This window comes from Semicossyphus pulcher, unplaced genomic scaffold, assembly GCF_022749685.1.
Source record: "Semicossyphus pulcher isolate SPU_LCO1_2020_fin unplaced genomic scaffold, fSemPul1.0.p SCAF_7, whole genome shotgun sequence".
NCBI classification, from domain to species: domain Eukaryota; kingdom Metazoa; phylum Chordata; class Actinopteri; order Labriformes; family Labridae; genus Semicossyphus; species Semicossyphus pulcher.
In genome coordinates, this window is record NW_027211748.1 from 4,928,639 (window position 1) to 4,952,202 (window position 23,564).

Here is a 23,564-nt window from a genome sequence, read left to right on the forward strand (position 1 = left end):
GTCATAACAGAACCCAAGAAATCACCCTCATGTAAGAGGATAGAAAACACAGAGCACCGTGAACACATTATATGTAGTCTAAAGCTTGTCTAAAGTAACCTTGTAGTGCTACATTAGTGTGACAGAATCGCCAACGTGCTCCACCCAGCAGAGAGCATTTCCTTGTGCAGTACACACATTTTACACTTTGTTCATGTCAGTTGCTGCAGTTATTCTGTGGCTTTGAAACAGGAAGTTTCAAAATATCATGAGAGAGATGTAGGGGAGCGGAAACTGTGAGTGCTACAGAACGTGGCGTCAGTTTACTTTTTTCCTGCTAGAAGCAAACTGGGCTGAAACTTATAATAGTGTAGCTGCTTTCTGTGTTTGTGTTTTAACTGCATGGGTATTTTAGAGGACATATAGAGAGTTACACACATTTATACCAAACTGTGTGTGGGTGATTTCCCACCCCCCTTGTGATACTAACCTTCCCAACCCCTGTACTTGCCTACACATGACAGCTTGCACATTTTTCTGACAAAGTTTTTCAGTACGTTTTTCGTACTCTCCACTCATGGTTTTGTTTTTGTATTTATATTCCCATGGGTTTTTTTTCTCTGTGATCAATAAATCCACCTGTTATTTATGAGAGTGTCTACAGTATATTCTCCAAAATACATTCAGTAGCTAGAGTTAGGCTGAGTGTTATGCTGCTACGTAAATACAGTCAAACCAGTGTAAACCGTGACGTTGACCAAAGTGTAGTATATACATATATAACTACAATATATGATTGCTAAACATTAAGTATTGGACTAGAGAAAATTAAACCAGAAGATTATAAACTCTGAAAGAGGAGGAAAATGAAACTTATGTTAATATTTAATAAAACTCAGGAGACTTTAAATGTTTTTTAGCAAAATACCTTATATTTAGGAAAATGAAAAATAAATAAAAAATAAGTAAAATATATTTATAACAATTCACAAATCAAATGTACTTTTGTCAACCAGACAGCTCAAGACATTCATATAATCTAAACTCAAAATACATTAAATTTATTTTCAAAGGTTCATTTATAATTGTCCTTTAAATAAAATTTAAAAAAACCTTTTCAGGTGTAAAGTCCAAAAACAAAATGAAGAGTCAAGAGAGATTTTTCCTAGTCTAGAGGTAAGAGTTGGGTGAGTTGTGCCGATTGGTTCAGTTCTCGTAGCTCGCCATCACTCATCCATGAAAGGGGATCAAAAACACCTGGCCTGTATGAAACAAGGCCAGAACTTTAAGCTGCTATAACTCATCAGCAATTAATCTCAATACAAAAATAAACTTTGATAAATAAACATTTAAACTAAATATAATTTTCTCATCGTCATATATTCAAGCCATTTGCGATATATTTAGCATAAACCAGCCCCACACTGTGTATTAGATACAGCTAGTTGCTGTGCAGCGAACATTTAGCACAAACAATTTAGCATTGGCAATTAAGCAATATTCAACACATGTAACATTCATTAACAGTAACAATACACGCCGCAGCGTCAAACATTTCATGCTGCAACACGAGATTTGGATCTAGACCACAGACAGTTTAAGACTGCTGTCATAAAACACATTTATATTAAATTTACGCTGTACAATTTATATTAAATCTTGATATAAATATACAAAATAATTTTATACAATACCGTTTTATCATAATTTTATATTTGTAATATATTATTATTTTAAGCTATACATTTTATGACCTGGGTTACAAAAGCCTTCCATTTTTGCTGCCTGCATCATTTGGTGCTACTAGGACCCAGATATCTTTCTGATATGAGTCCAAACAGTCTAAAAACACAGTCTCAAACTGATTTTCTGTTGGCACTGAACTTGCCTGTTTCCTGCGCTCTAAATAAAATGCTCCAATCTCATCCAGTCCATCTCTTCACACACTGCTGATACGAACACTGAGAGGAGCGTCTCTGGCAGGGCCTCGCTCCTCCCCTCTCTCCCTGTAGCTCTGCTCCAGACGAGTCTTCTCTGGATCGGACACCTCGGCCACAAGCCCACCCCCGTTGTTCTTGTACACGTGCTGGGGGCTGGGTGTCTTAAAGATGGGCGGGGTCTTGGTCTTGGTCACTTTGTCGAAGAAGGCAAAGTCCGCTACGTATTTGACCGTATCTACTTTTACAGAGTCTGCATAAAAAAGCATAATATGTAGGCGAAGGACCAGATTTTGGAATTGAAAGCTTTTGTTTGTAGTGCCTTCATAGTCCAAGTAGTATTGACCAATCATGTAAGCAGGCTTTGATTGCATGCAAGTGTGGAGAGCAAAAGGGGCGGGAAGGTGGTTATTCATCTCTATAAACAGACATCTGCATGCAAGTGCAGCTAACGACCTGTTCTTAGACGTGATATCTTAACTGCAACTCCATTCTGGCTTCTCAAGTTGCTGGTCGGACTGTAAACAATGCAGCGCACTTTGGTTGTCAGACGATGGCCAATGGGTTCCGAGATTCGCTTTCTGACAATCATTGATGGTTACATTGATGATTTTACAGTAAATAATCTGAGGTGCAGATTTCCTGTCTACTTGCAGCCAGTGATGACTCAAGCAACACAGGAACCTTAGTTGAGCACACGGCTCTCACCTTCTCCATCACTAACAAGAAGTTTGGTCTGAAGAACATGCACTTTAACTTCCTGTCAAAAACATCTTAGTGAGGAACTTTTTCTTACTTGGAACCTAATTATTGCTGAAGTGTAGCTGTAGCTTATTTTAATGTATATATATGTAAGTTTATTTTAACAGACCATACTGTAAAGATGGAAGTACAGACAGGAAGAGCAAAAGTTTCTTCAACTCACTTTAAATCGGCTTAATTACATGTATGGTAGTGGGTAACAGTTTTTGTAATCTCTTCTAGACTCTAGTATTCTGAAAATACAAGGTGTTAAATACAGACACATGAGAAAAGGAGAGGCCCCAGCAAAACCTGAACTAATACAGAGAACAAACAACAATGTTGTGTAGTTTTAATGTCCTGTTGACACAATTTAATTTCTTAGCTTTTTTCGTTTCTCAAGTTTGATGCAATTTTCATTTCTTTCAAATAACTTTCAAATAAAGTTTTAAACATACTTAAGTTAGGTCTGGTGCAACATTAAAGACTAGCTTCTCTTAAGGGAGTAAATAAAACATAATTAATGGACTTGAACTTGGAGAGAGAAGCACATTTATTCACGTCATCAGCTGTGTAACTTACTGACAGTCTGTGGGTTTGACTGGAAGTCACAATGTGGACAGACTTTAACCTATTGTGTGTTTGTTAGAGTGAAACAGAACACACGTTATAGCAGGCAGGACAACAGAGACTCTATGATGTCCATCTGTGTGATTCTGGGGCTGCTGCTCTGCATGAAGGCACGAGGTAGGAGAAGACACCATCTCATTTATATTATTAACAGATGCAGCCATTTTTCATAAACACGCCTCTTTATTGTGATTAATAAGAGGAGCAACATAAAGTTACTCAGGTTTAATCATATGCTTCCTAATGTATGAGCAATATGGTGGAGTATATTAACATCAACCAAGTGTTCACATATACAAGAGGAAGGACTGATCTAAGAATCTGACAGGAAGGAAACACACAGTGGAGAGGTTTCATTATGGTAAATATGTCCAGTGTCTCTGTGTATATTTAACAGCAGTGAACACATTAAGACTTAAAACAGTTTAACTCCAAGAGAACATTGTGGAGTCATTAATGTGACATCACTGTGAGCCTGAAGCCGTTTTGTAAAGTTAGTAAAGTTAGTAAAAACGTCTCAGATCCAGAATTTAAAGCAGCAAACAAACACCTTATTTCAGGTGTTGAGCGTTAAAGGCCAACACGTCTGCATGAAAATTCAGTCCCAAAACCAACATGAAGATATTTTTGACAACATCAATTTGGAGGACGCTTCTGCCCGAAAACATCTCATGTTTTCCCTCACATACACACACGGAGAACAATTTGTGGTTCTTACTCGAGGCCAGTTTGACACATGAACCGAAGCAGCTAAGAAACGACGCTGGTGAACAATAGGGTTCATGTTAGAGGAGGGGATGGAATTAGCCACCGCCAAATACAAGGAACATGTTGGCTTGGTTACCTGCCACTGAAAATATCTCTTAATATCTAAATATTGTTTGTAAAAAGACGTTCTTAAATGAACAATATAGTCAGGGATTAAGGTTCAGGTCTATATTCCATATTTCATGGTTTACATGTCTGTTCACTTCAAGCTAAGTTTTGAACACACTGCAGAGAAGCTGAAAGACACCTGAGAGGTCCACTGATAACTTTCTATGAGTTTATCACAACAAGGGACACCTTTCACACACAAGTACTCAAGAGAAACATTGTTCATATAGGAACATAAATGATAGTTGCTTTAAACATAAAGATGATTTTCATCAGTTCAGTTTGCAGGTACTGACACTATGACTCCTGCGTTTGTGCAGACAGGAAATGATTTATTTCTGGATGGATGTCAAAGAGCTTTCAGAGAGGGCTATGATTTAACGAGTCATAGACAGTCAGAAAAACTTAACTCACAATAACAATGCGTTAGAAAGGGAGAAAACAGACCTTAAAAAAAAAGCTAAAGACGCTAAATTTAGCGTTAGTGTTTGTGATGCCAGAAGTGAGCCGTGACGAAGCTACATTCATACAATGAGTCACCAAAACCTGTGTCTGACCTTTCTGTACGAAATCACACAAACTGTTGTCTGTAGATATGTTGAGCAGAAGTGTGATGTTACTGTATCACTGTGTTGTTACAGGAAGATTATAAGCAGTTTCCTATTTACACATCCAGCATACATGTGGAGTAATAATAGTATTCATTAAGAGATTCATTTAATGTGAGTCCAACATTCACTTCTGTTTCAGGTGTGTTTTTGCACCTTCACATACAAGGAGACAATTTAATATGTAAATACTGAATACAGTTAATATACGTACAGATTATTTGAATGTCTTTTCTTCTTGCAGGTACCAGCGCTGTGACTCCTGTGTTTGTGCAGACAGGACATGATTTACTCCTGGATGTGGAGAAACCTGTTGATCTACGAGAGTCAGATCTCTTAACATGGAGTGTCAATGGCAGTAAAAATATTGCAAGATATTCTGTTACAGGTAAAACAATTTTCAGGAGTTATTCAGGAAGAGCTGAATATTTTGCACAAAATCTCTCTTTGCTGTTGAAGAATGTGCAAGAGGATGACAGTGGAGATTACAGAGCAGAGGTTTCTGGTGCCCGTCGCATAGATGTAGCTGAATACAAGGTCACAGTTCAGGGTAAGTTTCTTAAAATGTTAAATGTTAATACAAAGTACTTCTCTGTTTCAAAACTCTTCACACCTGTTATTGTCCCTGCAGATCCAGTGTCCCCGGTGAAGCTGACAGTGAAACACTGCAGCACAGACTCCAGTAACCTCACAGTGACCTGCAGCACTCTGGACTCTCTCATCAACAGCACTTTTACATGTGTAAACCAAACCTGCTCTCATGAGAGAGGAGAACTATCAGAGTTTACGACATCTGCTGCTTCTCTCCGTGTCTACCTGGAGAATGGCTTTGTCATCTGTAACCATAGCAACCAGGTCAGCTGGAAAAAGGATGTTGAGAGGATTGAAGATCTTTGTAAAAAGTCTGCTGGTAAGACTGAAAAACAAAACTCCTGTGTATTAGCCAATGAATAAATGAACGTAACATAAACACTGAATGAGCTAACAAGCTGGGCGTGGCAGCGCAGTATACCTGCTACTTTGTGCAAAAATATCAAAACAATGATACTAGAATTTAACTCACCGAAGAGCAGGAGCACAGATTTCTTGGACGGACAGATAGTTCAATAAATCACACAGAGACAGATTATTTGTCGATTGTTGCATCAAAAATGTCCCAAAAAGGCTCCAACAACAAAAACACAACAAAGTTAAGTTGCGTGACTGTGTGACTGTGTTGATGTCGCCCTAATGAGGGTTTTTTTTGTTTTTTCTGGAGCCAGCATCAAGTGTAAACTCTAGGAACTGAAGTCTTTTGCACTTCCACATTGTCTTCATTTGAAACACTGGAGCCGCTTGGTCTGAAATAAAGAGAGGTTTGTTTTGCGACCTCCACTCCTGTTGTGCTGCAGTGCCATAACCTTGATCAGTTGTGTCATATTTGTAATGAAACAACTTGTTATGTTGTGTTTCAGATTCAGAGAGTGTCTCCGCTGGTATCTCTCTGTGCCTGGTGAAGACAGCCGTGTTCTCTGTCGGTCTGATCATCATGGTGTCCGCCGTCATCAGCGTTCACGTCATAGAGAAGCTCAAGAAGAAAAAATAAACAACTATCTTACAAATAACTCTTTAGTTAAAGGTTCCCTGTGGACGTTTTGACCACCAGCAGCACTGTGGAGCCGTTTGTTTTTAATGACTCAGTCCATGTTTTGTGTATGTTGTGCATGTGTAGCTGATGTAGCCACAGTTGATGGTAAAACAGCAGTTTGATGTAGCTAGAGGAGGTATAAAACTGCAAACATGGATGCATCCAATGAAAGAACTCAAATATTTGTAAAACTGTGCTTTTGTTAAAGTCTTTTAGGAGGGAAATAGATTCAAACATTTTGCAACTCTTGAAACATATTCACGATGCATTCTGGTGAGTAAAACATGATGTGAACAGAAACATTGTTTCTTTGCAAGATAAATCCAAAGTGCATCTTTAACTCAAATGCTGTTTATTCTACATAGTTTATACTTCTCTGTGTAAACGGATTAACTGTGCAGACATGACCATATGAACAATGTTCTTAGAGGATCTTATTTGCAGAAATAAAGTTTTTTGTGTATGAAAAAGACAAACTAAGAAGGCTACAAGAAAAAGCTTCGATTAATAGGCCTATGTGTAACACTTTCTGTGCTCCTGTTTAGATTATAGAAAAGAATACACACTGGTATATACAGCCTATGTGTGTGTTTTGTAAATGAAATGCTCATTTTCAATATCTGTTCAAGCACCTCATTGGATACTTCTTAAGCTATGTACTCGTCTTCTTTGTTTGTGACTTTGTGAATTAAAAGAAGCCTAAAGATCGTGTGTCAGTGACTTTTTCTTACTTTAGGTGTGAGGCTTTAAAAAGCAATCAATCAATCAATCACATGACTGAAGAAAGTCAAGTTTATTTATAGAGCACATTTAAAAACAACCAGAGTTGACCAAAGTGCTGTACAAGTTTAAAATAAACGGCACACCAAAGCAACAAAAAACAACAATAGATGACAATAGAACAAATACAAAGCAGTAATATGTGTCTAAAACACCAGAAACACTAAGAGCAACCAAAGGCGGAAAAAAACATGTACGTTTTGAGTTTTATCTTTAAGAGTCAGTGGAGGGGGAACATTTGATGGAAAATGGTACGCTACTCCAAAGCTTTGGAGCTGCCACTGCAAAGGCGCGGTCTCCCTTACCGACTAGCCCTGACCTTGGAACAGTTAGAAACAGTTGCTCTGAGGATCTGAGGGGCCTCGTGGTGGAGTAGGGGCAAAGGAGCTCTGAGATATACAGGGGTGCCAGCCCATGTGTGGCCTTAAAAACAATTAGAAGAACCTTAAAATCAATCCTGTATTTAACAGCCAGCCAGTGCAGGGATGCTAGTATCGGTTTAATGCTGTCTCTTTTTCTTGAACCGGTTAGAAGTCTCGCTGCAGAATTCTGCACCAGCTGCAGGTGAGACAAAGAGGACTGGCCGACACCCAGGTACAGTGAGTTGCAGTAATCTCGTCTTGAGGAGATGAATGCAGTGATGACGGTTTTCGTGTCGTTGAGAGAGAGGATGAATTTAAGTTTGGCAATGTTCCTTAGCTGAAAATAGCAACCTTTCACCACGCAGTTGATCTGTTTGTCAAATTTTAGTTCCGAGTCAAAGATGACCCTGAGATTCCTGGCCTGGGTATGGATGTTTGAAGACAATGGCCCTAGGTGGCTGGCTATACTACCTGTGGTGTTGGAGGGACCAAAAACAATCACTTCTGTCTTGTTGTCGTTAAGTTGAAGACGACTGGATGCAATAAAGAATGGATGTGATGGAGCTGGAATCCCCAGGATTCAATGGAACGTATATTTGTGTGTCATCGGCGTAACAGTGAAATTGTGCTTGCAGAAGATGGAGCCTAAGGGAAGCATATACAGCGCAAATAAAATGGGCCCTAAGATGGAGCCTTGAGGTACACCACAACTTAAATGGGCAGTAGAAGAGGAGGCTGCCAATCTTAACAAAGTCCTGACAGTTAAATTGGAGGCAAACCACTTGAGGGCAGAGCCCTGGATGCCAACCTGGTCTTAAAGATGGTTTAATAAAATACAATGATCCACTGTATCAAAGGCTGCGCTGAGGTTTAAAAGAATTAAAATGGCACATTTACCAGAGTCTAAAGACAACAATAGATCATTTGAGACTTTAAGAATGGCAGATTCAGTGCTGTGACGAGCCCTGAAACAACATTGGAATTTCTCCATGATGTTGTTGTTGTTGTCATGTCTCGTCATTTTCCTTTAGTCAAGTTACCATTTTTGTCTCGTTCTTTCATGTTTTGTCATTTCCTGTTTTATTTTGAAAGTAACTCTGTTCCCTCTTGTTTCAGATCACTTTACTTCCTGCCCCTTTGTTTCCCGCTTCTGGTGATTGTCTGGCCCCTCCCTAATCGGTTTCACCTGTCATTCCCTTCCTCATGTTTAAATTGTGGTGTCTCCCTTTGTTCTGTGCCAGTTCGTACTTGTCTTCATGTCAGTTGTCCCAGCAATTTCCTTGATCCATGTTCCATGTTCCAAGTCAGATCGGTGAGAGTTCGAGATTAGATAGACTATTTTTGTTTCTGCGTTTTTGCCACTATTGAGATTTTCTTTGTTTATTTATTCAGTCTAGATATCCTCTTTTGAGTGATTTTCATTTCTTTATCACAATTAGGTATTTTGTTCTAGATTAGAGTTTTCCTCTATTTAAACAGTGATTTTTATTTCTTGTGAGATTTTCTGTTATCAGAAGTCCGGTTTTGATATCAGGGTGAGTTCAGGCTTTCTTGTTATTTCTTGTGTTTTGTTCTCTGAATTTATGGTAAATAAATATTTATTATTTACTTGGATTCCTAGTCTGTTGTCATGCTTTTGGGTTAACATTTGTCAATGCAGATCGTTACAGTTGTCTAGATAAGACAGAATGGAGACAATTTTCTGCAGCACTTTGGACAGGAATGGGAGCTTGGAGATGGGACGGAAATTGTTTAGTTGTGATTTGTCAAGGTTAGGCTTTTTAATGAGAGGTTGGACTGTTGCATATTTAAAACAGGGCAGGACAGTTCCATTTGCAAGACTGCTATTAATAATAAGGGAAATTGTGGGACCTACAGTGTTCAACACTTCTTTTAGAAGATGTGTAGGAACAGTGTCCAGGGGGCAGGTGGTGGACTTTGTGTGAGAGATTGTGTCATAAATGCTGGAGAGGGACACAGGCTGAAAGTCATTAAGGAAGGCAGAGCAGGCAGACACCAGAGAGGGATCATAAGTGGACCGTGAAATATTAGACTGATCAATTTTTGTGGAGAAAAAGTTTAAAAAGTCCTCACAGATGGCTGTGGTCGGCACAGGACAGGTGGCAGCGACAGGGTGGAGACCTGAATTTATTGTATGGAACAGAGCTTTGGGATTATTGGAACTTCTGGAGATGATGGTGGGAAAATAATTAACTCTTGCAGCTTAAACAGATTGCTGATAATCCTCCAGACAGCCTTTCAGTATCTCAGAAGACACCTGAGGCCGATCCTTCTTCCATTTGCGTTCTGCCTTACGACATAGTTGCCTAAGAGCACTGGTGTCACTATTCAGCCAGGGCTGAGATTTGGCTCTTTCAGGGGGGCTACAGAGTCCAAGATGTCTCCACAAAATGAATTAAACTTTGAGACCAATTTGTCTGTGTCCAGCTGAAGGGGTTGTGCCTCAATAGTGTTGAACAGAGAGGAGGTTCTGCAGGCATCTGAGAAAATACTTGCAGTAGAGGTGTTTATGGAGCGGGAGTAGCACACAGGTCATTGGTAATTGTGGACGGTGTGAAACAAGGTGGAGAACCTGATACACTGATGGTCTGAGACATTCAAGTCTTCCACAGCGAGAGAACCAATGGACAGACCAAGCGTAAAAACTAAGTTCAAGGTATGGCCACGGTTGTGAGTTGGACTGGTTACACGCTGAGTAAAGTTAAAAGAGTCCATGGTTCCAAGAAACTGAGCGGTGCTGGTGTTGGACTGAGTGTCCACATGAAGGTTAAAATCCCCAGAGATCAGAGATAGTTTAAAACAAGTGTTGATAAAAACTCAGGTAATTCAACGAGGAAAATGGCGTTCTTTTTGGGCGGGCGATACACAGTAACACATAGGATGGGATTTGTACCTCCTGTTTTAAACATAAACACCTCAAAACTGGTGTAAACATGAGTCCTGATGGGAGTGCACGGTGCAATACCTCCTCCACGTCCACAAAGCCTGGGTGAACTAAAAAAGTGATAATTGGGGGGACATCATTCTTAGAGCTGGCTATATTCACCAGACTCCAACCAAGTTTCAGTGAGGAACAGAAAGTCTTGGAGGGCGGAGGAGATAAACTCATTTAGAATACAAGTGTTATTAGAGAGAGACCTCACATTTAAAAGAGCCATCTTACTCACAGTGGGTGGTGGTGGAACAGTGTTACATTTTATGTAACGAAGATTGATTTTGTTTACCCTTTTAAAAGTGCATCGTGGACGGGAAGCCCTTTCTGTGACAACAGTCTGAATAGGCAGATGAACCAGTGAAGTTGTTATTGCTAATGGATAACAGTAGGGGGGGCTGGCGCTGGAAACAGCAGGCAGAGATGAAACCGGAGAAGAAGAAGGGGAAGCAGGCTCCGGGCCGTGTGTGCGGAGTGTAAACAGGCACACACTAAATATGAATATTAGATACGGCCTCTTTTACTACAGCTTTAAGAGATTCATTTAATGTAAGTCCAACATTCACTTCTGTGTCAGGTGTGTTTTTGCACCTTCACATACAAGGAGACAATTTAATATGTAAATACTGAATACAGTTAATATACGTACAGATTATTTGAATGTCTTTTCTTCTTGCAGGTACCAGCGCTGTGACTCCTGTGTTTGTGCAGACAGGACATGATTTACTCCTGGATGTGGAGAAACATGTTGATCTACGAGAGTCAGATCTCTTAACATGGAGTGTCAATGGCAGTCAAACTATTGCAAGATATTCTGATACTAGTAAAACAATTTTCAGGAGTTATTCAGGAAGAGCTGAATATTTTGCACAAAATCTCTCTTTGCTGTTGAAGAATGTGCAAGAGGCTGACAGTGGAGATTACAGAGCAGATGTTTCTGGTGAAGGTGAAACAGTTGTAGCTGCATACAAGGTCACAGTTGTGGGTAGGTTACTGAACATTTTAAATATTCATACACAGTCGTTTCCTGTTTCAAAACTATTTGCACCTGTTATTGTCCCTGCAGATACAGTGTCAGGACAGCAAAAGGATTGAAGATCTTTGTAAAAAGTCTGCTGGTAAGACTCAGAACAAAACAAATTGGTGATAATGATGCAAAGTTAACAGTTTGGAGCATATAAGCATTTCTTTCTTAAAGAAAACAGTTAAGAAGTCTGGAACAAATCTGTGGACCTGTGGACCGTAATGATTGTATCCTAGTGCTGTTGTCTTTTTGTTTTATATTATTATGTTTTGTATGCTGATATGGACCTATGTGTCTGTTTGAGTAATGAATGTAGCCACCGAGACGTCACCCATTGGTTTCTCAACTGCGTACCGGGACACTTAAAATAAGCGGTCTTCTCATCACTACGGTCCGCTGTAATCTCTCTGGGGAAAAGCTGACGACAATCCTGACCTCTATATACCAACTGAAGAATAAATAAACGTAACAAACACTGAATGAGCTAACAAGCTGGGCGTGGCAGCGCAATGTACCTGCTACTTTGTGCAAAAATATCAATACAATGATACTAGAATTTAACTCACCGAAGAGCAGGAGCACAGATTTCTTGGACGGACAATAAATCACACAGAGACAGATTATTTGTTGATTTCTGCACCTTGTTTTTTCTGGGGTTAGGGTTAGGGTTTCATGCTGTTCCTCTGATCCACAGTTGATGGTAAAACATTAAATGTCTGTGCCTTTAAGTCTTGTAAATAATATGAAATCAAGGATTAACCTTTTCCACAGCCATTTTCAGACAAGACTGAGTATTAATGTAGTAAAAAATGTAACCTGCAAGTTGCTCTTAAAGGGCATATGTAAAATGTGTTCATTGGTTGCTAGCAGAGCTGTGAGCTCGTGGCTAGCAGTATGACTCAGCAGTTTCCACTCTTATAATTGGGGTTTAACATTGTGCCTCATAATATGAGTTTCTTTCTTTATAATTTCGAATGTAGTTTGTTGCAGTTTTACAGTGAACATTTCTTCAATAATATAATAATATATAAGAAAAGTTACTCCTCATCTTCTTGGTGCTCTACACACTGATAGCTAGCTCTCTAGCTGTGAATACAGGCAACAACTCAGGGACACATTATTGGTACAACAAATACAAATGGTCTTCAAGACGTTTGTATTTTACCTCATGGCTGAAAGAGCAACTAGTGGTGGTGATGTTAAGTGTCTTTTTCATATAGTTTTACAGCTGTTTGTGCTGACATGACGCTCAGTGTAAACTCAAATTAATTCTTTCAATTTCAGGTTAATTCAGAGGATTTATTAGAAATACATGTTTAAGAAGCATTTTGCAGAAGCATCAACGTGCGAGATGATGGAACATTAGGACAATATACAAAACAGAAATATTACACACCATTAAAAATATGAAAATTCAAAATATACATATTTACAAAACACAATACATATATATACATATCAAAACCATCGCCTGATTGAAATGTTTATGTACAGGTCTCTCTCCGTAGAGCTGGTCACATAAACAATAAGCTCTATAAACTAGGTAAGGAGATTAATCACATATCAACAATCAAGGGGGATTCCATCACAGGTACATTTCTTGTTTCACAGTTTCACAGATTGTACTTTATTCTTCATTTTACTGTTGTGTTTGTACACAAACTGGTTTTATCTGCTCTCAGCTTCTTTTTCTCAAACAGCAGCTCCAGCCTCTTCGACTGCCCCCCCTTTAACGTGCGTTCTGTTGACATTTGATCATCTGCATTGTGTTAAGCAAATTCGCCCCAAAAACTTTTGGTTTCAACTTTGAATCAGTATGAACAGTAATCAGTAGGGCCGTGTGAGGATCCGTAGTCCTCAATGTTGTGTTGACTCCCACCCTCTGCCCCTTGCTGCGTGTAATCCCTACACTCTCTTCCCCTGTTTCCGACACTATCCACTGTCCTCTCTTTCTCACTAAATAAATGCACAAAAAGCCTAAATAAATAAATAAATGAAAAAGAACAGCATGTCTATAGGAGAGAGGACAATTTTATCTGTGTGTGTACCTGTTTGTTGCTCTGCACAGCGTGTGTGTATTGCCCCTGCTTGGTACGCAGGTACGCAAGGGGAAAAGAGTGACACAGTCCAATAAAGAAGTAAAAATGAAAAGCAAAGTTGTTCTGCTCCCTTTTTCTTTTGTGCAAAGCTTCTGTAAAAAAAGTACTATAATCAGGCCATGTCTACAGGTACACAGGTATTATTGTAAACTGAGTTTTTGCCTCCTTTGTTTCCCAAAAAATCCCCGTCCACACAAGCACGGTTTTAAAAAATCCCTGTCTTAACGAAAACACCAAAACACAACAGTAACACTGCCATGAGAATGCCACACCAACAGGCGACGATATAACCTGGTCATGCAAAGAAAAAGAAGCCGGAGTTTTACAAAAGCTCCGTTCTCAGTGACCTAACATGGCGTGTGTGTGGATGAAAGGCCAAAACGCAGAGAAAAAGCTACGTTCTGTGAAAACACCCGAGCACGTGTGGACATGGCCTCAGACGTTTAGCTCTTATTAATCTCTTTTTTTTTTATTTGTGGATTAACATGACAAACAAGAAAGTGACACTGAACAGAAAAAACAAACAAATGAACAGAACAAACAAACAAACAAACCAAAAATAAAATAAACCAATAGTATAGAAAAGTTACGACAGTGTAAGTGTTGATATCATTACAGTCTGGGAGTAGAAATTAGACTCAGGTATGGTGTGTGTGTGTGTGTGTGTGTGTGTGTGTGTGTGTGTGTGTGTGTGTGTGTGTGTGGCTGGATGTTTGTATGACCTGGACAGGTGGGGGGTTCGGCAGTTGTGGCACAGAAATAAGTGAATAAAATACAGAAATGAATAACTAGCTGTGATGTTATTGTATTAGTAATAGGGTAGTATAATAATTATCATAAACATGACAATCTCATGATCAGTTTAACCTGATACCATCAGCAACCACCAAATAATATAACAATATAATGATATCTTACCACAATACGATATAATATAATATGATATTATGTATGTAATGTGACATAATGTACAATATAGTATTGTGTATTATGATAATGAGTATTATGATAATTAATCAAAATGTTATACAGCAATGAGGGGCGAGGCCGGACCAGGGCATCGGAGAGGCGAGCAGGACACCCCCGGCCCTAGAGGCACAACCAGAAGCCCCGACAGGAGAAAGGCGAGGGCCCCCCCCACACCCAAACACCCTTTATTCATTTATTTATTTATTTATTTATTTGTGAGCCGTCCTGTACATGGGGCCGCACCCAGGCCCAGAGGTGAGTGCTGGCCTGCTGCAAAAAAATAAAAAACGGCCAAATCTCATGGCCCGATGGCCGTCCTGTATATGGACCACTCCCAGACCCTTGGTGAGGGAGTCGGTCCAGTGAGGGGGCACTTTTTTATTTTATTTTTTATTTTTTTTCAATCTTATTTCGAGCCGTACTCTTATTAGCTCTTATTAATCTCTATAGAAAAACATTTGTTTAGAAATGCAGACAGAATCTCTTGAACTCCTTTCTGAGCCAGAGCAGGCGCCCCATGTACGTGGTCAGATAAAAGCAGATGAGTTCAGAGATTGCATTAGAATAAGCATCGCCAGCTCAGGCAGCACTTGCATACAAACTTCTATCTGCTGTAAGTGCAGTGTGTGGAAAACAATTTGTGATGAATTGTTTCAGGACTTTGCAGGTTTTTCCACCGTAGCGTACAGGCTCTCTGGCTGAGTGTTGCCTCTAGCCTCCGAGGATCCCACAGTGCCGGCGTGAGGTCCTACCAAGCAGTAGGTGGAGGGAGGAGAAACAGGTGCACTAGTTGTTGGGATCTGATTCGGAGGTTGGTTTGTATTTTCGACCTAAAAACATACAAACAAAACAAAAACAATAAAGGTTATTCAGTATTTTAAATTCATTATTTATTTCAAATGGTGAGATGGTGCTATTAGACTGTGTAAGCATATGAGGTAATCGCACTACAATAAACAACAGCTCCTATGCAGTAAAAGCCTTAAAAGTTATAACCCTGTTTTTATGTAACAATCTATTTTTTTGTGTATTATTGTTGTAATTTGCTGTCAGACAGCTGGGATAGGCTCCGGCCCCCACGCGACCCTGAACAGGATACGTGGTGTAGCTAATGGATGGATCGATTGCTGACTTTTGCAGTTTTTTTTCGAGAACCCTGTACGGTGTCAGACGTGGTTCCACTGTGCCTAAACAAATTAACTTCTCGTTGACCTCCAACAAATCTGTTAGGTGCAAGAGATTCCTTTGCAAACAACAGAGCACAACACACAGCAACCTAAACACAAAGGGTTAAAGAAAGCATTTACACTTACTGACAACACATGCATCTGTTTTATTTAGAAATATACATTATCCATACCGCTTATCCTGTTCAGGGTTGCGGGGGACTAGAACCTATCCTAGCTGTCATTAGGTGCGAGGCGGGATAAACCCTGGAATGATAGCCAGTCAATCACATAGAGACAGACAACCTTTCATGTTCACACTCACACCTACTGATGGGCAATTTTAGAGCCAGCAATTAACCTAATGAGTCTTTGGTCTGTTTAGAAACAGACCCTATTTATAAACTGACACTGCAAAATATAGTTTTCTTATATTGATTTGCTACATATATTTTTTGTTCCCTTTAAACAGGTGGCCTTTAATCTTTACTGAATAAGAGCACAAGAGTAAAAATATTGGGGTCAGTAAGAAGTCATATTTAGCTTAGTATGCCTGGTGTGTGTCAGCAAACGGAAACAAATGCAGAAAGCAATGCATGGCCGAATGTAGATGGCATTATTGCACTGATGCTTTTATCGACACCAACATGTGGTTTGTGAAACTTTGTGTTACCTGCATTTGCTGTTTTTTGCAAACTACAACACACCATTGGCAGACAATGTTTATTTTTCTCAAAGATGGACTCTTTGTTTCTAAAAAAAACACATAATTACATAATTAAAAAATATATATTGAAAAAAGCAGGCAATCATACGTAAAAAGCACTGCAGTCTGAGATAATAGGAGTCTCACTGATTGTGAGATGGCACTGTGGCAGCAGGTTGGAAGAGATGAGTCGTGGCTCGTCTTGAAATTAATCTGGTTTATTTTGACCAAAGTGAGACGATGAATCAAAAGAAAGCAGAACGACCAGAGGCACAAGCGTGTGGCAGGTTAGAGCAAGCAGCACGACCTGGAACAGCAGACCGATGCAGAGGCTTCTTTAGCAAGGACTCAAAGGTCAAGAACATTATATGGACCACATTGTATGAAAATTGTACAGTAATTGGTGAGCATGAGCATGGCCAATAGACGCATAAAGTTTTTGATTTTGTTTTTTTGCCTGTTTCACTTCACTTGTTAATTTTCTCAGAATCTGAAAGTCTGTTCACTAATTTGGGGAGTGAATTTGCGAGAGTGGTGTTCTTTGGTGGTGTTCTCCTTCTTACCTTTGGATCTTCATATATTGTATTTTCCGTGTCCACAGTTTTATCTGCAGGTCAGTCATAAAAAAAATGACATTAACATTACTTGAGCTGCACCAACATGGAGTCCATAATTTAGGTGTCTAAATAACTCTGTATTCAAACAGTAGCTTCCCAGCCTCTGTGTGTAGGGTTAGTTATTTCTTTAGATGTTAATAATTCCCATCAACAATAAGTTGTATCATAAAATGTGCTTTTGCAAACAGCACAGCCTGCAGGTACATCTGGCCCTGATGCTAAACATGAACAAGCTACAAAATAAAGACGGCACTGAGTTTAAGATTGTCTTGTTTTCCGACATTGAAAAACCCACTCTGGTAAAAAAATAATTGTACTATTAAGTTGCAATATAATTAATAAAACATTGATATATATATGGGCTTAAATTTACGTAAAGCATTACATGTATTTTGTAAATGTATACGTACATGAGTACATGTAACAGTGTGTGCAGGGCTTCAGATGTTGATATGTGAAATGTTATTTCATTGCATAATAAAACAGGGGGCGGTGATTCACTTGTTTAAAACGTATGTTTGAATGAAAAGTGAATAATTAGGATTTTGCTGAATTTTTCTAATTCTGTTAAAATGCAGACTTTGACTTACACTTTCCTCTCTTATAACGATGAAGAAGATAAAGAAGTAATACTGCAACAACAGTTATGATCGGAACGACGATGGGAACAACAATTGCAGTGACATTTTTTCTGTCGTCATGATGTTCGGAATCTGTGAAGAAAAACAAAAGCCAGATTAGAACATCATACCTGTTTGAAGTCATGCTGCTTTAATGACAGTTTGCTACTGTAGCTTCACATGCTGCTCACCAATGCTTTTGAAATAATGCAGTTTTACTCACAGAGCTGATGATTAAATATCATACAGTTTATTTCCAACAGGCATTGTTACAAATTTAAACTACCAACTTTATGAGTACATTTAAACAGCAACATCCTCCTGATTATACAAGTCACCCCTGCAGAGGTTAATTATGAAAGCATGTTTTGAAAGTCTAATAATAGTGGAGAATTTCACTCGCCATTTTTAGGTCTACAACTTTTCATCTTAGTCAATTTAAATGGCAAAACTTTTCTGTCTTTTCTGTAGGTGGTAGTTTTTATAATTAAAAAAAATGTTTTTGTTTCCTGTCCAAGTAAGCACACAGCAATTAACAGTGAAAAAGTCTAGCTCTTGATTTAATAATTCAAGCCTGCTATGGTTGGACCTAATGAATGATGTTGAATCTGCAACCAGAGCAACTGTTACTTGAAAATCCTTAAATCTTACGACCTACATACCACTAAAACAAAAGGACAAATACATGTTTTAAACCCATTTTTTGAAACAAACTGAATTTATCGATTGTTTCATCAAAGCAGCTGATTAACTTTTCATTCTAATCCAGGCTACAATAAACACTTTGCCTGACAGTAAGACAGTTGTTTTGTTTTTCAGTGTTTCACTGTCAGCTTCACCGGGGACACTGGATCGGCAGGGACAATAACAGGTGTGAAGAGTTTTGATACAGGAAACGACTGTGTATTAATATTTAAAATGTTCAGTAACTTACCCACAACTGTGACCTTGTATTCAGCTACATCTATGCGCTGCTCACCAGAAACATCTGCTCTGTAATCTCCACTGTCATCCTCTTGCACATTCTTCAACAGTAAAGAGAGATTTTGTGCAAAATATTCAGCTCTTCCTGAATAACTACTGAAAATAGTTTTACTAGAATCAGAATATCTTGCAATATTTTCACTGCCATTGACACTCCATGTTAAGAGATCTGACTCTCCTAGATCAACATGTTTCTCCACATCCAGGAGTAAATCATGTCCTGTCTGCACAAACACAGGAGTCACAGAGCTGGTACCTGCAAGAAGAAAAGACATTCAAATAATCTGTACGTATATTAACTGTATTCAGTATTTACATATTAAAAATGATCAGTCTCAGTATCAGTCAAGGTATCACAACTACAGAAAATTATCACCTAAATCTGCAGGTACAAAAACACACCTAAACAGAAGAGAATGTTACACTTACACTACATAAATAACTCTTAATGAATGCTAACGTAGCTCTGTATATGATGAATGTGTATAACTTCAACAGTGAGATCTCTGTATTGTTGTGCTACAGGGATATTACAATGTTGGGGAGTGTTGGGTAAAACAAAACTTGCACTTGTCATGTTGCAGTTTATCCTCAAAAACTGTTCTCATGATCTCTTATGAAAAGTTAAGCACAATTTTTGGTGCTTAAAGGTACAAATGTGGCTTTGACACGGCCCCTCTTGTTACATAAAGATGCAGAAGGTAGTGAGCTTAGGTAGGTAGCTTTTTTTTCAGCATCGTAAGCCTCCCTCTTTCTCAGGTCAGACCATAGACGGTATAAAAAGATGGACAAAACATGACAGCTCCCTAAAAGTAAGGCCAAATCATTTTGTACTCCCCTGCTGACTGGCTGCAGTACCTATAGGTCATAAAGCCCAACTTCTCCATGTTAACAGATGGGACATTGGCCAAACTATTAAATCAAAATACACGTTAAATACATTTTTTATGATGATTTTTGTCTGATTAGTTTAGTTTTAATTAGTTATTTGATTCCATAAAACTCCTGCAGTGTTCTGTTCCTGATTACAGACATGTAACTAAAACCATGACTACAGTTATTGAACTTTCCATATCCATGAGGAAATCCTTGTACAACAAGAGCTGGAGACGCGTTGTCCATCTTTATATACAGCCACTGGCTACGAATCAGCTCAAGATCATGTAGTTTTTACACTAATTAATCTGTGTCAGGTTTCACAAGTACCATAACATCCAGGTGGTTTACATCTCCTTTTAAAGGTAGCTTTATAAGTGTAAAATAAATGTAAAAGTAGGAGGGAGAATTTCAGTCTGATCCGGTATGTTGCAATGTTGCATAGTTTGAAGTATTCACTGTATTCACAAGTTGCAAGTCATATAACTGTAGGATATCTGACATAGTGTTAGCGACTCACAACTTTTATATTGATCACCAACTAAAAATAGAAGGGTAGTTTTTAGTCTCAACTGTTACATCTCTGAAAATATAGTTAACAAGTTAGTCAACAGATAGAAAAAAGGTTTCAGGAACTAAATAAGAAACAAAATGAGCTGACCTAAAAAACAGCGTGACCGTGAAGCTGTCTGGTTTCAAGTGGTTATAGAACATAACACTTATCTCTGTTGTTGCACTTTGCTGCAGCTCTTTTCTCACACAAAAGTTCCCTGCATTTACAAAATAGTATCTGCTGCTGTAAGGCTCTGACACACACACACCCACACACACACACACACACTCATGTGCTAAGAGGAAGATCATTTTTAAAAGTTCTCTTTTATCCTCTAGATTTGTTTCAAACTTTGTATTTAATTTAACAATCGTTCCCTATTTAATTGTGTTATCCTTCTTGGCGTCACAATGTTCTGTACGCAGGACATCCATGAAAGCAGCACTGATACTGAGTGACTTATCCTGCTGAAAGGAAGTACATTTAGTAGATTAAAGGCCTTGCAGAGAAAGTCCACCCTAAATTTTACAAAATATTTTTTTCTGTGCTTTGTAAAAAATCTTTAATGTAAAAAAAATAGCAATGTTTGGTTTAGCTGAAAACTCTCAGTGGTCAGTCAGAGTCTGTTTCCCCCGACCCTCTACATAAAACACTGAGGCGGCTGTTTACACGTTATCATTTCAAGTTGTTTGCATCCAGATTAAATCCGGATTAAAATCATTGAAGTTACACTTGTTTTCCACGCTAAAGATAAATACTACAAAGTTTCTCAGTAAAGAAAAACATAACGATATCCGGAGGGAGGGTCCAACCAGAATTTCAGGGTGTAGTTAGTTTAAAGCAATTTAATAGAATTACTTTTTGTTGAAAGAAAAAATGTGTTGAAATTCTCTTTAAATCCACACTTTGAAACAGAGTGACCGTATGAATTACTGCAGGTGCATAAAAGAATCACCATCATACTGAAAGCAAAGTGTTTGTAGCTTAAAATGATAGCCTGGTCCCCGACCTCTGAATTGCCGCTCACACCTTTGCTTTGTGCAGCGATTCAAAAAGAGTTCATAAGGAGCTTCACTGTGATTAGCAGACTATGCTGATTCCAGTATTTTTTATACTCTGTAGTAAGCAGTCTGTAATTTGACTAAATGTCGTCCAAGAAAAATAAATCCATCGGTAAGAGAGATACAGAAATGTTTAAAGGTGCACAGATAAGGGACGCCTCTTTAGGTCGTGGTTAAATCGTGCAACATATAGAGAGGCTACAGTCCTCCATGCGGCAGCCCCGGGTTTGACTCCCACCCTCGGCCCTCTGCCGCGTGTCATCCCCACTCTCTCTTTCCCTGTTTACGACACTATGCACTGTCCTCTCTCTAACGTGTAAAGTTTGGTTAAATGTAATTATATATATCATCACTAGTGACGAGTCGAATCTCTGTCTGTGACCCCTCATTCGACCCCTCGAGTGAGCAGTCATTTCTTTCCCTCCATGACATGCCCTGTTGGGGGCAACTGAAGAGAGATCACAGATCTGTGTGTTAATCAGTCGGATCTTTCTGTTTGTCTGTCACTTCAGTCCGTGATCACGCTCCCTCCCTCCCTCTGTGCTCGTGCTTTCCCCCTCTCAGCGCTGCGAGTCTGCATCACAGTTTTTAGGATATGATGTTTTCAGTCTAATGAAGGTGAACGAGGCTCCTTATATTCACAGGGCCTAAGGCTGTAATATATTTAATCAGAGTATCCCTGATAATTGCTGATTATATAATAGTCAACTTTGTAACCCCTGTGGTGTTCCCGGTCATTTATTTAAATTATATTAAACCAGGAAAAGCTTCATTGAGATTAAAAATCTCTTTTACAAGAGTGTCCCGGCCAAGACAGCAGCAGCACAAAAATGACCACCAAAGGAAATGAATGCGTAACACTACATTATGTTCATCCATCAGATGGAAAACATCCCCATACACATCCACACACTCCCCTGCAAGGACAACACATTTCAGACTGAACCATTTTTGAACCAGATGAAGAGGAGACTGAAGTTGCTAGAGATAGAGGAGGATGTCTCAGAATTGGAAGACAACATCAATGGATTTTGGAATACATTTTCAGTGTCTATTCATGTTAACCACTAGCTTGAGTCATTTTTTTACAGCTTAAAAAAGTATTAAATACAATTCTAGAGTTCTTACCTTGTGGTTTAAATAAAAGTAGTAGCGACGCACAGAGAAGTACGATGGGACCCATTTTTCACAGTGACAGAGAGAGGGAAGTGGTAAGGCTTTATGTGCACACACTGAACTTCCCACTGAAGTTTCCGGTTCAACTTAAATTAACATAAAAAGAGAAGTGGTCTCATGTCATCTCTCCTTCTTCTTATTTTACTTTTAAGATGTTGATGTTAATTCTTCTCGTCCTCGCTCTACTCGTCATGTCTTTCCATCGTTGTCGCCCATTTCAAACAGAATCCTTTGTAACTTACAACATCTCTTTCACATCATCCTTCATCACTCAGCTGTAGTCTGGTGTGGTCATCTTACAAGTCCACCTCATGCCCTTGGCATCTAAGAGGTAAAAGGGCCTCGACAAAAATGTGACAACATTAGTAACTGGAGGGCTCCTACTACACACAGAAAGTTCACTGTAGTATTTTCAAACTGTAACATCCAGAAAGCATTTACATGCATGTTATTTACAGAAGCTGTTTGTGATGGCATAAAGACATTAACCCATATTCAACTTGCAACTTCCTCAAATTCAACGACAGTTACAGTCTAAGTGCTTTATTAGTGTGATAAACATATCTTCTTTAATTAAGGCTTTAAACATAGGAAGCTAAACTTCCTGCAAATGTACATAGTGTATTTGAATAAAGTGCTAACTTTCTGTCTTTAGCCGCAGTGACAGTCATAACAGAAACCAAGAAATCACCCTCATATATAATCACCCTCGGATAGAAAACACAGAGCACCATGAACACATTGTATGTAGTCTAAAGCTTGTCTAAAGTAAACTTGTAGTGCTACATTAGTGTGACACAATCTCCCACGTGCTCCACCCAGCAGAGAGCAGTGCGTTTCCCTTCCTTCCTTTTGCTGCTAACCTATTTTACACTTTGTTCATGTCCGTTGCTGCAGTTATTCTGTGGCTTTCAAACAGGACTTTTCAAAAAATCACGAGAGAGCTGTAGGGGAGCGGAAACTGTGAGTGCAGCGGGCCAGCACTCACCTCTGGGCCTGAGTGCGGCCCCATGTACAGGACGGCTCACTAAAAAATAAAAAAACAAACAAAATGAAATATATATATATATATATATATATATATATAAATAAATAAAGGGTGTTTGGTTGTGGGGGGGGCCCTCGCTGACCTGTCCCGCCTTTCTCCTGTCGGGGCTTCGGGTTGTGCCTCTAGGGGCCGGGGGTCTCCTGCTCACCTCTCCGATGCCCCGGTCCGGGCC

The 23,564-nt window shown here is 39.1% G+C and overlaps 1 protein-coding gene and 1 long non-coding RNA gene across 2 annotated transcripts; one reads left to right on the plus strand and one right to left on the minus strand.

Annotated features, from left to right (window-relative positions):
* The first annotated feature begins 3,322 nt into the window (after nucleotides 1-3,322).
* On the plus strand, nucleotides 3,323-6,822 carry LOC138612185 (uncharacterized). Its single transcript, XM_069685498.1, has 4 exons — nucleotides 3,323-3,404; nucleotides 5,016-5,321; nucleotides 5,403-5,681; nucleotides 6,232-6,822. Exons 1-4 carry the CDS (start codon nucleotides 3,353-3,355, stop codon nucleotides 6,354-6,356), a joined length of 762 nt encoding a protein of 253 aa, XP_069541599.1. The 5' UTR covers nucleotides 3,323-3,352; the 3' UTR covers nucleotides 6,357-6,822.
* A 7,335-nt stretch (nucleotides 6,823-14,157) lies between these two features.
* LOC138611857 (uncharacterized) lies at nucleotides 14,158-17,754 on the minus strand. Its single transcript, XR_011309618.1, has 3 exons — nucleotides 17,665-17,754; nucleotides 17,021-17,064; nucleotides 14,158-15,415 (listed from the first exon to the last, which is right to left on the minus strand). It is a non-coding gene; the product is annotated as an uncharacterized lncRNA (long non-coding RNA).
* Nucleotides 17,755-23,564: the final 5,810 nt, after the last annotated feature.